This window comes from Physeter macrocephalus, chromosome 4 (genome assembly GCF_002837175.3).
Source record: "Physeter macrocephalus isolate SW-GA chromosome 4, ASM283717v5, whole genome shotgun sequence".
In the NCBI taxonomy this organism is placed as follows: Eukaryota; Metazoa; Chordata; class Mammalia; order Artiodactyla; family Physeteridae; genus Physeter; species Physeter macrocephalus.
In genome coordinates, this window is record NC_041217.1 from 60,157,378 (window position 1) to 60,171,776 (window position 14,399).

Genomic DNA, 14,399 nt, shown 5'->3' on the forward strand with positions numbered 1-14,399 from the left:
TGGGAGAGGGCAAAAGGGCCTGCTGTGCATTGCCTCCAATTCTGTGCCTCTTTTCATTCTATCAAGCAAAAGGAAACACATAGTTTTAGGAACTCTGCTTTCTCTGTGATTTAAAAATATTAATTATCTTTACTTTTGCTCATTATAAAAGCAATACACCTTTATTTTTAAACATTTGTGGAGAAAAAATACTTTAAATAAAAATTTTTCATAATCCCACTACTAAGAGATAACTAGTGTTAATATTTTATGGATTTTCCTCTAGTGTTTTTAATGCGTGTATTACATGTTTTGTTTTCAATTCGTTGTTGTTCCAAAACTGGGATCTCACTGTATGTAACTGTGTATTTTTTCTCTTCTGTAACATACCATCATGAGCATGTCTTCCGAAACAATCAAAATTTTGATCATGAAAACCGTACACTTTGGGCTTCCCTGGTGGCGCAGTGGTTGAGAGTCCGCCTGTCGATGCAGGGGACACGGGTTTGTGCCCCGGTCCGGGAGGATCCCACATGCCGCGGAGCGACTGGGCCCGTGAGCCATGGCCGCTGAGCCTGCGCGTCCGGAGCCTGTGCTCCGCAACGGGCCACAACAGTGAGAGGCCCGCATACCGCAAAAAAAAAAAAAACAACAAAAAAAACTGTACACTTTTGTCTTCTTCTATTCAACCAATAACATCCAGAGTAAGACCAAATCTGTATAAAAGAGGGGTAATAATATCCCCTGGTGGAAACGAAGGTGTTGTGGAAAGCAGTTCTCTTCACAGTCTAGATCTTAGATTCCTATCACGTTTATGACCTCATGCACTCTCAAAACTTAAAACAAGTGAAAACATTTGAAGAAAAATGAAAGGGCTGAGGCAACTCCAAAATATCATTCCTACTTGTTTAGGGATTGCAAAATTCAGAGGGAGGCATGAGATAAGCCTCTGAAAAAGGATCACTGGAGGGAAACCACAAAGAAATGTTTGTAGTAAAAACTAGCTGAAGTTATTATAGGCTATTGGACTGGAGTCTGGAAAAGGCACAAATGTTCAATCTGATCCCACTTTCTGTGTGGGTCAGGACATGGCTTGCAGTGAACGAAGCAAACCTACCAGCATGACAAGGGCGGTGGCCTGTGAGCCAGTTAGTGCTTAACTGCACGGGCGGCAAATAAGACGCAGCACACAGTCCTGAGGCCAGCCCTGTGGGGCAAGTTAGCCAGAGGTTTCCTTTGGATGGCAGACCTACGCAATTAAATTGTATTCTCACTTCCAAGGGCTGACCATTCCAAGTCAGAGCCAAGTCTGTACCACTTAAGCCCAAACTGTGTCAGAATTCAGTGGCAAGCAAACATTAGTGACAAAATAGTCACAAGTCCCTCACCAGAAGTGTTTTTAAAAGCCATTCACAATTTCAAGGCATCAACCATGACATCATCCTAGAGTTATTCTAATCATCTCCTAATGGACCTCTTCTTATTCTCATTTCATCTTCGCCCTCACATGCATCTGAGCCCAAGTCAAAATTGTTATGTTCAATAGTACTTTTAACATACCACCATTCTCAAAGGCTTTAATGCCACCAAATCCCTTAAATCAAATTAAAAGATTGAATCATGGCTTTTAAAGTTCTCTGGCAGCCACTGGTCCTCTTCTTCCACATCAGTTTTCATCTTACTTGCTAACCAGCTAAGCCCAGCTCATTGGCATGGAATTACATGGAGAGCCACAAAAGCGGTTATCCCAGCTCTGGGAGTAAATCCTAAGGAAATCATGTAATACGTGGGGAAAGTATATACACAAATGGGCCAAACAATATTTATATCAGTGAAATGTTGGACACAAATTATTTATTATACAGTAGAAGAATTATTAAGAAAATTATGCTATGGGAATTCCCTGGCAGTCCAGTGGTTAGGACTCTGTGTTTCCACTGCAGGGGGCACTGGTTTCGATCCCTGGTCTGGGGAAACTAAGATCTTGCAAGACATGTGGTGCGACCAAGAAAAGAAAAGAAAGAAAAAAGAAAATTATGCTATATTGTCTTGATGGAATAGTATAAAATTATTACAAACAACTTAAAGGGATGGGAAAACTGGAATGGGGAAATTGAAAAACAATAACAACAAAAACCTTGAGAGTGGACACTGGCAAAGGTAGGAAAGGTCTCCAGTCTCGCCATCTTTCATGGCATCTTGGTGAGTGAGTGAGATACAGCTCAGGCAGGGCAGAGAGAGCCCTCGAAAAGGCATAGTCTGAAAGGCGAGGGCAAAACCTAGATTGCTCAGGACTCCCCCTGAGGAGAACTCCTTCTTCACCCTCCGAACCCATTCTCAAACTACAAAAGAGTGGATTAAAAGCAATATCGGGCCTCTCAAACCTTAGCTCAGGAGGAAGAAGAAAAGTGATCTCAGACAGGAAGAGGGTGTCAATAAAATGTTTACATACTGAGACTTCCCTGGTGGTGCAGTGGTTAAGAACCCACCTGCCGATTGGGGGCACACGGGTTGGAGCCCCGGTTGCGGAGCAACTAAGCCCGTGAGCCACAACTATTGCAGCCCACATGCCTAGAGCGGGTGCTCCGCAACAGAGAAGCCACCGCAATGAGAAGCCCACACACCATAACGCACACAGCAACGAAGACCCAATGCAGGCAAATAAATAAATTTATTTTTTTAAAAATTTACATACTATCAAAGCAAATGGAAAGCTTAGACAGAGTGGCCTACCCTACACATGTCCTTCTACTCCAGACAGCAGCATGGCTCTGGGATCTCTCTACATGGCCAGAATGGGTTATAGAAAGGTTTTCCAGCTTTATCTCTTTGTTTTGAAGTGTTTTCATTTGTATTTCCCCTGTCACACTCCCCAAGGGTGTGAGCTCCGGTCCTGACCTTCTATATTCAGTGGCACCCCCAGAGCCCACTGGCATCAGGAGGAAGGAAGGGACCAGGGGATGAGCAGAGAAGCTGGTGCAAATGGAGAGCATTCAGTCAAAGGGTGAGAGGGCAGAAACACCACCTGGACCCTCAGAGAACAGTCTGACCAGGGTTGGAAGGAAAGTATTCCAGTGACCCCCAAATTCAAGGTACCTTAAGGATGGAAGAGGGCTTCAGAAATGAGAAGCCTCTGCAACCCAACCACCAACTCAAGGGTGTTGGGGAGGGAGAGGGGAGTGCAGGCCAAAAGCAGGCAAGGCTAGCTTAAGACCCTGCACTCCTGGTCCACCGGGGTTAAGGGCCTTAGGATAGGCTCAAACTATGCGGCAGAAGTGGCGGGGGTCGTGTTAAGGAGTCCAAGCTGGTACTGCTCACTCCTCCACAGGGCAACAAATCAAGAGAAGAGTTGCTGAGGCAAGGAATAGCAACTTTATTTGGAAACCCAGCAGACTGAAAAGATGGTGGACTAGTGTCCCAAAGAATCATCTTGCCCAGGTTTGGATGATTGTTTCTTTTATAGAACAAAGAGGGGGAAGTGAGGAGGTAAAGGTTTTTGCTTTTTGTTTAAAATGAATGACCACAACAAAAGCAACAATGATTGCAATTACCAAACACGAAACACACTCATACTATGTCATAATATTGACATTCAGTCCAGTAGTCCTCCACTGTAACAGCTCCTTTACTTTGCAGTGAAAATTGATTTGTATATTTTTTGCCTCTGAGTCCTTGTGGGATTTTTTTTTTCCATTAGAGTTCTGAAAATGCTTATTCATTCAGTTCAGCAGTATAGTCAGTTACCAGAAACCTGTACTTGTCAGAGTCTTTTCCATGAATTCCTTGAAGATGAAACCCTTTTATAGGAACATATTTGCAAAAGCATCAGAGTACACCCAGAACTGTCTGTAAATGACAAAAGACAAATGACCATGGTTAAAGGTTTGATGAAAGTTCATAATAATGCAATTGACAAGGAAATTTAGTTATTTCTGAGATATACATTTTAAAGTAATAACTAGAATTTTGATTTATAACATTATACTAGAACATATAAGAGGTAAAGTTTAAAAAAAGAGAGAGAGAGAGAAGTTATTGCAAACATTTCCTGGTTCTGGCCAGACTCTGGAACGGATGTGTTACTTCCTTCTTTCCTGCAGCCATTCACAGGTGGGCCTGGTCAGGATGTTTCCTGTGACCTTAAACAAATGTGTTTTAGCTTAACTTTCAGGCATGGGAGGCAGGGTTCCCAGAGATGGGCCATCATGTGTACTTTAAGCTACAGGCAACAGCCCTTTAGTAATTAACTTGTAACAAAAGCAATAGAATACAAAGGTTAAAGTAAAAGAAACAGATCCAGTATGGAGTCAGATTTGTTCTTCCCTATTACAGTAGGGGATGGAGGTGGGGTGGCGCCAGAGCGAAGGTCCTGCCCACTACCACAGCCTTTTCCACTTCTCCAAGCTACCAAGGCACCCAACTCTGCCCCCTTCCTCCCCAGCCCCTTTCACGGCCCTCGCTATTAACCCACCTTCCAAGACCGCGGTAGTTCCCGTGCCTGCGCTACCACTTCCTCGCCGCCGTGTGGCCTGAATTATCTCACTGCAAAATGAGGATAACAGTGGTAACTAAGGGAAAATTGTTACAAATATGCAGTGAGTTCAGTGCATGTAAAACGCCTAAAAGAGTGCAGGACCTCAAAATGAACGTTCGAAAAAAGTTAGCTGTTAATACTCTCTCCTTTGCAAATTCTTCGCCCCATCACTCCCTCCCAGGGATAGGGTGCATCCCTTCCCATCTCTCGCTCGCTCCTCCGCGCTATTTCCCGCCCCGCCCACCCGCGAGCGTCTTCCCGCTGCAGCACAGGGTATGGGGATGGGGATGGGGATGGGCGCGGGGATGGGGCACGCGGCGCACAGCCAAGTGCTCTGAGGATGGTCTGAGTGGACAGCGGCGGGAGCTCCACGCAAGGAGCGAAACTGGCGGCGTGGAGACACTGGGCGGCGGGCACCCGGAGGTGTCCAGTATGTCCGAGGGGCCCTGCCCGCGCCCTCCTAGCCCGGGCTCCCAGCGCCCGGCCGCCACCGCGCTGCAGGGGCCATCCTGGCTCGGGGGAGGCGGCTTCCCGGATCGAGTGAGGACGGCCGCAGGCCGAAGTGCAGAGCCCGGGCGCTGGGTGATACCACCGGCCCTGCTGGGCAAAGTGCACGTCCCTTCCTGGTGCTCCTTCAGGTGGCGAGGAGGGTTTTCGACCGGAGACCTGGGGAGTAAAAGAAGGGTCACCAACTGGGGTCAGTCAGGCAGTGAGGCCAGAGGCGAGGCAAGGCTGAAGAGAGGCGCTGGGAGAGTTTTTACCGAGAGCGGCTCGTTGGTCTAGGGGTATGATTCTCGCTTCGGGTGCGAGAGGTCCCGGGTTCAAATCCCGGACGAGCCCAGGCTTTTTCTCACAAAGCCTAAAATTTTAAAAAAGTTTCTTTTTCTCACACGGCTCATTTAGAGGCTGAAATGAAACTACTCCGGTCCCTTGAGCTCGAATCGTGATCGTCTTCGTTTTAGGAAGTTAAGGATTGGATGAGATCAATTCGTTCAATATGTGGTCATTGTACGTCTAGGGCAAGGTATGAAAACGCTTGTACCATTTAAAACACACGTACTTGGAAAAGAGACACGCCTCGTGCGGACTCCTGGGCACCCCTCGAACACTCCAAACGTGAGCAGGGGGCGCCGTGGATTAGCGGGACCAGGGTGATGGGGCGCGCTGTCCTCCTCCAGCGGTCGCTGTGCTTGCGGACATGCGCGGGCCTGGGCAAGTTTAAACCGCACCTGTAGGCAACCGAGATCGGAACTCAGTCCCTATCACACGCGCTCGACTCCGAAACTGGCAGGAATGGGGACAAGCGTTTTCAAAGTATTACATGGTTAGCAAACTTTCTACGTTTTCATGTTACGTCTTTTAATGGTATTTGAACGTAAAGTGTGCTCTAAGTTCAAAAAGTCTCAATTTTGTATTTTCCACCAATATGTACTTATTACATTTATGGATCTATTCTAAAATTAATTTCTTTAGAAATGATTAATTCATGAAGAAGGAAAAAGGAGGGCTCGTCCGGGATTTGAACCCGGGACCTCTCGCACCCTAAGCGAGAATCATACCCCTAGACCAACGAGCCGTCGCATGTATTGTGTTCCCGTCATCATAAAAGGAGGAACTACTTAGTCCCGCGCCCCCAAGTGGTTATCTGTGTAATGTTTATATCCTTCAGCTGTTAGCGTTCTTGTGTTTTCGATTTTCTTTCTTTTCTCTCTTGATCTTTGAAAATCAATAACAGAGAAGAAAACAACGGTGTCACTACCAGTGGCATATTTATAATTCCATTTATATTTATGGCTGATAAATTGCAGTGGGTGTGTGGTAATATCCCTGTGGCAGGCGGAGTCCAGATTCTCTCCCTTGCTGCGTTCAGGATGTTGCTCTTTCCAATAATAGTAAAATTGTCGGTTTCATGCCTACACCTTTCATCCTAGTGTTCAAAGCACCACCTTTCCAGCCTTGCAAATTACCATCACTGTGTTTTTACTCAAACTGTTTTCTTCAGCTGGAAAATCTGTCTCTCCCTCTTTTTTCCATAAATCCCAAACTCTGACCTTCTCAGAAAAAGATCCTTTAACATATTAAGACCAATTTTATGTGGTATATAATTGGGTTGCAGTCTTGTCTCCTCTAATCATTATTTATTAGAGGACAAGACACCAACACTAACAGCAACACTGAATTCTACTGTATAATTGACAACCAATTGTTATATAATTGGTGCCCAGTTGTCCCACTGTCTTTAACGCATGGCTTCTTTACTATATTTTGAATTATTAAATACTTAGTATTGAGGCTTATGCTGGCAAAACTGGTGCTCAGTGAATAATTTCTGAATGACCACAATTTGTTCCAAATCCCTTAAAAATACAAATTTTGGTATTTGGACAATCACTAATTGTGAATTGCCACTTTAGCAAATAACTAACCAGGTAGGAAACTACAAGTAGACAGGGTGACTATCCTGAACAGGCCTATTTATTTTATGTCATATAACATTCATTCTCCAGTTTATTCATTCATTTGATGGCTCATTCGTTCAACAAACATTTAGAAGTGCTATGTGCCAGACTCTGAGTTGTCAACTTTCTTCTTATGGTTTGACACGGGTAAATTGCAGTTCTGGAGCTCTAACGTTCAGTCCCCACGCTTTGTTTTATTGGAAACTGTCCTAACTTGAGTCTTCAGTCCTCCTTAGGGCCCAAGGCAAGGAGAATAAGAATACCTTTTAAGATGTTTGTTAGTTCTAGATGCCAGCAGAGTTTATTCATTAGAACCTAACTGGAAAAAAATGTGCCCTGGACACTTAAGAAATTTCTATTTCTCCCAAGAATGAGGAAACTACAAAATATAACTCGTTAGGTAAAATAATGTAACCACTTCAGTTTTCTGGAAACCTCCATCTCTACAGTTACCAAGAGGTCTGTCACTATGCTCACCTTTCCCACTTGAATTTACTACAGTTATTATCATTTTAGGGCTTTTTTTGTTTTTTTCTTACTCCTACTTCTGTCTAGTGATTGAAAGGGTTTGTCTTTTACTCTACAGGTGCCACTAGAGTATCACATTTGCCCTCCCAACCATGATACAGGAAGACTGACGGTAACGAAACCCAGGATATCAATTGCCCAACTCACAGTGAGAAATGTCTCTATCCTGGGGAGAGTAATGTCTGTGCTCTCTCTCCAGTGTACATTCTTCCCTCATAGGTGAAGCAGAAGTAGTACATAGGTGGCAGCAGGGCACAGGGAGACAGAGGACCTTGAAGAACATTTTATTCCAGCCACAGTAAATGAAGAAGCCTGGTGACATATCCTTCTATACAATGAACCCTAAAGACCCCATTACCCATGTTCCCCCAATTTGGTGCCCAGGGACACTCGAATTTTCAGATTTTCAAAAAGTTCCTAGAAAAATGCAACCCCTTTCCTGGATTGAGACATTCTCTCTGTAGAAATGTTAATGAAACTGATTTAGCACCAGGTAAATCTTTCTCAGTGTGGCCTGGGATTCATCTTTGACTCTATCTGATATTCATCAAATCTCAGTCATCCTGGAATGGCTTGCTATCACCACCCACAGATCACAGCATTCCATTTTCTTCTGGCAACAGATCTTAAAAAACAAGGAGGGAGAGAATGCCAGTGAGAGTACAGGAGGTGGAAGAGAGCTCTACTACAATCACAGAGATGTTGGAAATTTTGGCACCTGACACCCTCTTCCTACTTCTCCCATTAATTCCAGCTCAAGAAAATTCTGTCCATATATATTTGCCATCACTAGTTGCTCCTGGGTGCCCCTTATCTGATCTCTATTAAGAGAAGACTTAATGCCCTGAGATGTTCCCAAGGCAAACGCCTCCTTATTAGTGCATTTATTGTGCACTGCGTGGAGCAGGAAGTCTTTGAGGCCAATGGATCTGTACATAGGTAACTATTATCAGACAAGACTCTGCACATGATTTTCCTTCTTACTGACTCTGTGGGGAAAATTCTCCCCAAGGAGCCCATTCTTTTCAGAGGCAAGGTAGCCCATTAAAAATGACTTTTCTCACCTGATGGAAAGTCTTCAGTTGATTCTGACTGTATGCCCAGACTGACTGAGCTGGAAAGAGGAGTTTCCAGGAGGAAGAAGGAGGTATCTGAAGAGGAGGTTTGTTGAGTGAGACCTTCAGGCTCACAATAGTGATTGAAATCCAAAGCTTTTGTTCGTTTGTTAGTTTTCCATTTACTATCTCTACAGAAGAATCAGAAACTACAATACAAGGCCTATGGCTAAAACAACCTCACATGATTTTGTTTTTCTTTGTAACTTCTCTAGATTAATTCAATAAACATTCATTCTTCTCTTCATTCAACAAATATTTATTAAGTATCTACTGATGGTCTGATATTGTTTATCGTGGAAACACTTTGCTGCCCCAGCAGGCTCCGGTTTCACAGTAGCCCTTCTGTTGCTTTCTTGGGCTCCAGACCTAGATATCTAACTGCCTTCTGATTGACCATCTGGGTGTTCTCAGCTCTTTCAGCTGTGTTCAAGGCCCAGCTCATTAGCTTTCCTCACAGACCAGGTTCTCTTCCTGGGTTTTTAGTCTTAGTCAACTGGTAGCATCATTCACCACTCTGGCTAGAAATTGGAGGTCACATATGTCTTTGATAGGACTTCCCATCTAATTTATACCCAGTCCTGTCATTCCTTTTGTGAAATGTTTCTTCAGTCCTTGTCTTCCTCTCCACCATCACTGCCAACACCTTATCTCATGCTCTCTTCACTCTTGCCTTGTGTGTTTCAGGAGTCATCCTTTTAAAACACAGATCTGAACTTGTCACTTCCCTCTCATTGCTCCCCACTGCCTATACGATAAAGACAACCCCAGGCTCTTCAAAATATTACCACAGCCTACTTTTCCAGCATTCTCTTTCCCTTCTTTCACTCACTCCCCCTGAAGTTCCAAACCACACAGGATTAACCCACTATTCCTTGCACCTGATACTGCTTTCTTGTTTCTGAGTTTGCTTTTCCTGTTTCTCTCTGGTGAAAATTTATTCAGCCTTTAAAATCCACCTCAAATGCTACATCCTCTGTGCATCTTTTCCAGACACCTCACAGGCCAGTGGTTCTCAGAAGAGGGAGGTAGCTGTATTGAGGTACATCACAGTCAGTGGAGAAGCTCTTAACATAACATGTGTCTTTGAGAACCACTGTCCCTGTTGGCCTTACGGTTTCTCCTTTGTTTGACCTTCTCTTCAAGCACTGAAAAAAATTTAGTTCAGTACTTGCTTGCTACACTGACTGGTAGACTCTGTGCTTCTTGAGGGTAAAGTCTAGGTATTCTACATCTACAGCACATAGTAATTGCTCACTTAATGCATTTGTATTCTTTCCAACCTATGACATTCCAGAAACACTTCATGAGGATCTTGCTGAGAGAAAAATAGGGCGAAATGGTTCTGTCTTTTTCTTTTTAGTTTTCCCTCACTAGTGCTAAGTAATTATTACGAGTTTGCTGAACTATAAGGGTAGCAGGTTAAAATAGCTAAAATATCAGGACGGGTGTTCATAAGGTTGACTTGAGACAAAACCCTGAAATGAGGGGCTGCATTTGGGTGCTCTCACCATGCTCTTCTCCCACTCTCATCCTAATTGTCTAATACTTGTTTCCTTCTCTCACACTATTGGCCTCCCATCTGGATTTTTTTCCTTTTCTTCCTTCACCCTCATTTTTCTTGTGCTCCTGTCCTTCCGTTTCTCCCTTTTGTGGGCTGTTCTCATAAGGACTCTTCCAAACACTTTGCAGAATTTATTGGGCAACCAGTAAGTGGCAGACACCGTTCTGAGCCAAGGTAGCCCAGTGGAGCCGGCTCAGAACAGCACTTCAGAGTCTGGGTGAGGAACTTGACAATTTTTATTGATAAATCGAGGGATATTTTGTTTACAAAAGCAAAACAAACAAAACCTCATTCATTTGTGCTCCAGGTAGTAGGAAAGAGTTCCCAGTTCCCAACCCTTCTTAAACCAAAACAGGGGGCTCCTAAGAGGAGATTCAGACAAGATGGAGATTTCTTTTTAAGCTAGTAGATTTCTCAATATGCACACATAAATGATCTGATCCAGGCAAAGGACAGGCCTTGGAGACAGGGCAAGAGGAGAGATGTGTTCTATCTGAACGACTGAATCAGAAGTCTCTCCCCATCGTAGCCCTCGTTCTTTTTTCTTTTCTTTTTTTTTTTAAATTTTGTAAACGAACTGCTTCTTTTCCTTTAGGTGAGGCTCAGAGAAACCGGGAAAAGCTGAAACAGGCGAAGACAGACCATGCATAGGTCTGGAGGACTGGACCCTTAGAGAGGCAGAGGAGACACTGGCGGGGGGGCGGGCGGGCCAGGACAGACCAGCGGACAGCCACGCAGGCAGGCAGGCAAAGGGCTTGGCGGCGGTCGCCTCGGACAGCCGGGGATCTCCAGCGCCGGCATAAGGAGCCTGGGTGGGACCGAAAAGGCGGGGCCCCGCCTGGAGAGAGGGAGTGATGGACAGTCGGTGTCTTCCAATCGAGTCCTTCAAAGTGCGCGGGGCAGGCCAATGAGCGGACAGCTGGGGCCGGCGCGGGGCCGAGGTCTGGGCGGAGGGCTGGCTGGCAGCGGCTGGGGCCGCGAGCGGGGACCGCGGCGTTGAGGTGCTAGCAGACGCGGGCGGCGGCGAGTCCGGAGCCCCCGGGCCGGAGCCGAGCTAACCGCAGTGGGGACCGGGGCCCAGAGCCGCGGCGGCTGCGGCCGGAGGACGATGGCAGCGCCCCCCGGGGCCGGGGCCGGGGCACTGATTGCATCCCCAGACCGCAGGCGCTGGCTGTGGTCGGTGCTTGCGGTGGCGCTCGGACTCTGTGAGTGAAGCCGCGATGGCGGGGGCGGCGGGGCCAGGTGGCGGGCCCTGAGCGCGCGGGGCGCCGAGGTGGGGTGGGGGCGCGGCCTGCACGCCCTGGGGCCCGGGGAACGGAGCCGGCGGGCCCCGCGGCGGGCTGAAGAGGCGCGGAGCCTCTTTCTTCTTCCTGGGTCCCTGCGTGTGGAGGAGGCGGGGAGAACTCCCTACCTTGCTCATTCCTGGGGGGCTGTCTGGGGAGCGGGCCCGGCGGGAGGCCGCATTGCGCCCTCGCTGAGTCGCCCACCATCTTCGCCTGGCGACTCTGGGTCGCCCAGGCCCGCTTGGGATTCCGGTTCAGGAACCCGGGCTTCTGGCGTTCTCCACCTTTGGGAGGTGGCGGAAGGTTGCAGGGTTTTCATTTGTAGGGCCTTTGTTGATTGTTTCCCTTTTAAGCGACTGTTTGTTTTACCTTGTTAGTTCCATTTCCAGTGCTCTCCAACACATTTTTTAAGCCGCTGAGATAGAAGGGTCCCGGAGTCTCATTTGTCTCATCTCTGTAGTTTGCAGAGCACCAGGAAGAAATTTACATTACTTCTGTGTTAGGATGCCAAGAGCTGGGAATACCACTGGAGTGACCTGGCTTAAAAGAGTTTGGTCCAATCCATAATAATTAGTCATAGTCACCGTAGTTTGACAAGACATAGGACATTAAAAGGCTCATTTTTCTTTAAAAAAAAAAATCACTTTTTTTCCTTGCCAGATTTCATGAGTGAGACATAAAGTAAACCTCAGGCTGGATTTATTGAATTGGATGAGTTGTTTTACGGACATCTGCAGTGGTGTCTGCCACAGGACTTTTTTTGTGTGTGTTGTTCAAAGCAGAGTACTTGTTGCTGTCTCAGAATGTGGTTAAGTAATGGTTATAAAGAGAGCCAACTCCTAAAAAACCACGGAGACTTGTTCATTTCTTTTGTTTTGCAAAATGTCAGTTGCATGACAGTATCTGAACATGAGTATACTCAGTAATTACTTTCATGGAAAAGTTCTTAATGTAATCTTTGGAGCCAGGAAAGATACCATTTAAAGAATGATTCCAGGAGCTGTAAAGTATAAACGTAAAAGTCCCCCCACCCTCTGGAGGTTGATAGATGAATATATACTTTGTATATATAAGACTATCCATTCTGTATAAATGTCTCTCCTGAGGGGAAAAAAGGATTAAAAGCATGGGGGTTTTTTGGTGGTGGTGGTGATGGTGGTAATATTCATGTTTTAAGTGAAGAAGTAGGAAATAGCTTAAAACTAAGGTGTATCAGAAATCTTGTGTGTTCAGACAGAATTATTATGCATGAGAGGCAGACACCCATCTTTATTGAGGACAAAAGCAGTCAGAGTAATCTTAATTAAACTCAAGGTATTAAAAATAGCAGAACTGAAAAACTGAATATTAATGGATACTAATACAAGAAGATAATCAGAATTACATCTATACACACCTTGGACATACGTAGCTCTTCCGTAATGAAAGATGAATGCTGATACGTGAGAGTCAGCAGCTGATGTTATTGGTTAATTTTAGAAAACTATCGAATGTTTCTTCTTTCAAGCTACCTTTTCTTGTCATGATTACTGTACATAGCAGTTCATGTTTGACAGAAAGTCTTCTCAAGTTTGATCTAGATACAGTTATTCAGCAAACATTTACTAAGCATTTTTAAAGTATTAAGCACCAAAAAGTATTTTAGGAAGGACAGTCCCTGGCCTCACATAATTTATAGTTCAGTGGGAGAAACAAAGTGTGATAAACAATATGAGAAGTCTTTCATTAATGGTTTGCTGTGAGAGCACTAAGGAGAGTCATCATCTCAGACCGAAGTTCAGGCTGCTAGAGAAAGGGATGCTTAAGCTAAGTAGGTGTTGGGAGAAAACAGTATAGGCAGAGTCATGAATGAACCTGTTGGTAGGTCAGTGTCGTGAGAGGTTGGAGTGTGTATAGGAGAGATGGTGGGATTGGAGGCAGGAGAGCCAGCCAGAGGCACTAACTCCTAAAGGACCTTGTTTGCCATTCATAAGGCTGAATTTTATCCTAAGGGCTGTGGGGAGCCTGTGAAGGATTTCTGTGTCTATCGAGATGTGAAGTGTGGGATAGAATGGTGTGAGGCTGAAGAAACCAGAGGGTTATTGTAACAATCCAGAGGAGGAGGATTGAAGACCCGAATTAAAACAGTGGGATATGAAGAGAGGACATATCCATGAGCTTGTTAGAAAGTAAATTTGGTGGGGCTTGGAAATCAATTTGATGTGGACTTGAGGGAGAGGAGTGTAAGATGATCCTAAGGTTTTGAGCTTGGAAAGCTGGGCATAGTTTTGGAAAGTAGGGCTTTTCACAGATGAAGATTATGGGTGAGGGGAAAGGAGTGTTGGAAGAGGAGGATGCTAAAGTTACTTTTGGCTATGTTGAGTTTAAGGTGCTGCTGATATATCTCAGTAGAAATGGGACATTTGGGTAGATAGTTTTAGAGGTGAGGAGAAAGTTCTGGTACGAAATAGAGAGCTGGGAGGCTTTATGCGGGTAGTAGTTAAAGCTATGGAGTGCTTGGATGAGGTCAGCAAGGAAGAGTGTATTGAAGGAAATAGCAGAAGGCCAAGGACAGAGTCTTGGGGTATACAGAACCTGACAAGGAGGCTCGTTGAGTAAATGAAGACCAGAAGAGTGTGATGTCTTGGAAACTGAGAGAGAGTGAAGTTTTAAGGAAGAAGTTTTAACTGTGTCAGATGAAGAGAGAGTGAATACTTCAAGGATTCACTGAATGTGGCAATTGGAATGTCTTTGGTAACCTTTAGGTAGGAATGAACACACAGTATATGAAGAATAAATCTCAGTAATTTGCATCACCCATTTCAGTAAATGGCACCACCATCCATCTAACTGCTCAACCCAGAAACCTAGTGCCCGCTCTTGATAATGCCCTATCCTTCACTCCCCACATCCAATCAGTTCTCCCATCTCCAAAATACATCTAGGAATCAACCACTT

At 45.2% G+C, this 14,399-nt stretch overlaps 1 protein-coding gene and 2 non-coding genes across 7 annotated transcripts in view; 2 read left to right on the plus strand and 1 right to left on the minus strand.

Moving 5' to 3' along the window:
* Nucleotides 1–5,281: 5,281 nt before the first annotated feature.
* Nucleotides 5,282–5,353, plus strand: TRNAP-CGG (transfer RNA proline (anticodon CGG)). Its single transcript has one exon. It is a non-coding gene; the product is annotated as a tRNA-Pro (tRNA).
* A 664-nt stretch (nt 5,354–6,017) lies between these two features.
* TRNAP-AGG (transfer RNA proline (anticodon AGG)) lies at nt 6,018–6,089 on the minus strand. Its single transcript has one exon. It is a non-coding gene; the product is annotated as a tRNA-Pro (tRNA).
* Nucleotides 6,090–11,093: 5,004 nt separating this feature from the next.
* Nucleotides 11,094–14,399, plus strand: part of MPZL1 (myelin protein zero like 1) — a 66,508-nt gene continuing 63,202 nt past the window's right edge. Inside the window, exon 1 of one of the 5 annotated variants that reach the window (XM_028488676.2) lies at nt 11,094–11,384. In XM_028488676.2, coding sequence (XP_028344477.1) covers nt 11,288–11,384 — 97 coding nt within the window. In that variant the 5' untranslated portion in view covers nt 11,094–11,287. The remainder of the gene's footprint in view (nt 11,385–14,399) is intronic. The other 4 variants (XR_003679459.2, XR_003679460.2, XR_003679461.2 and 1 more) reach the window with 4 other exon arrangements.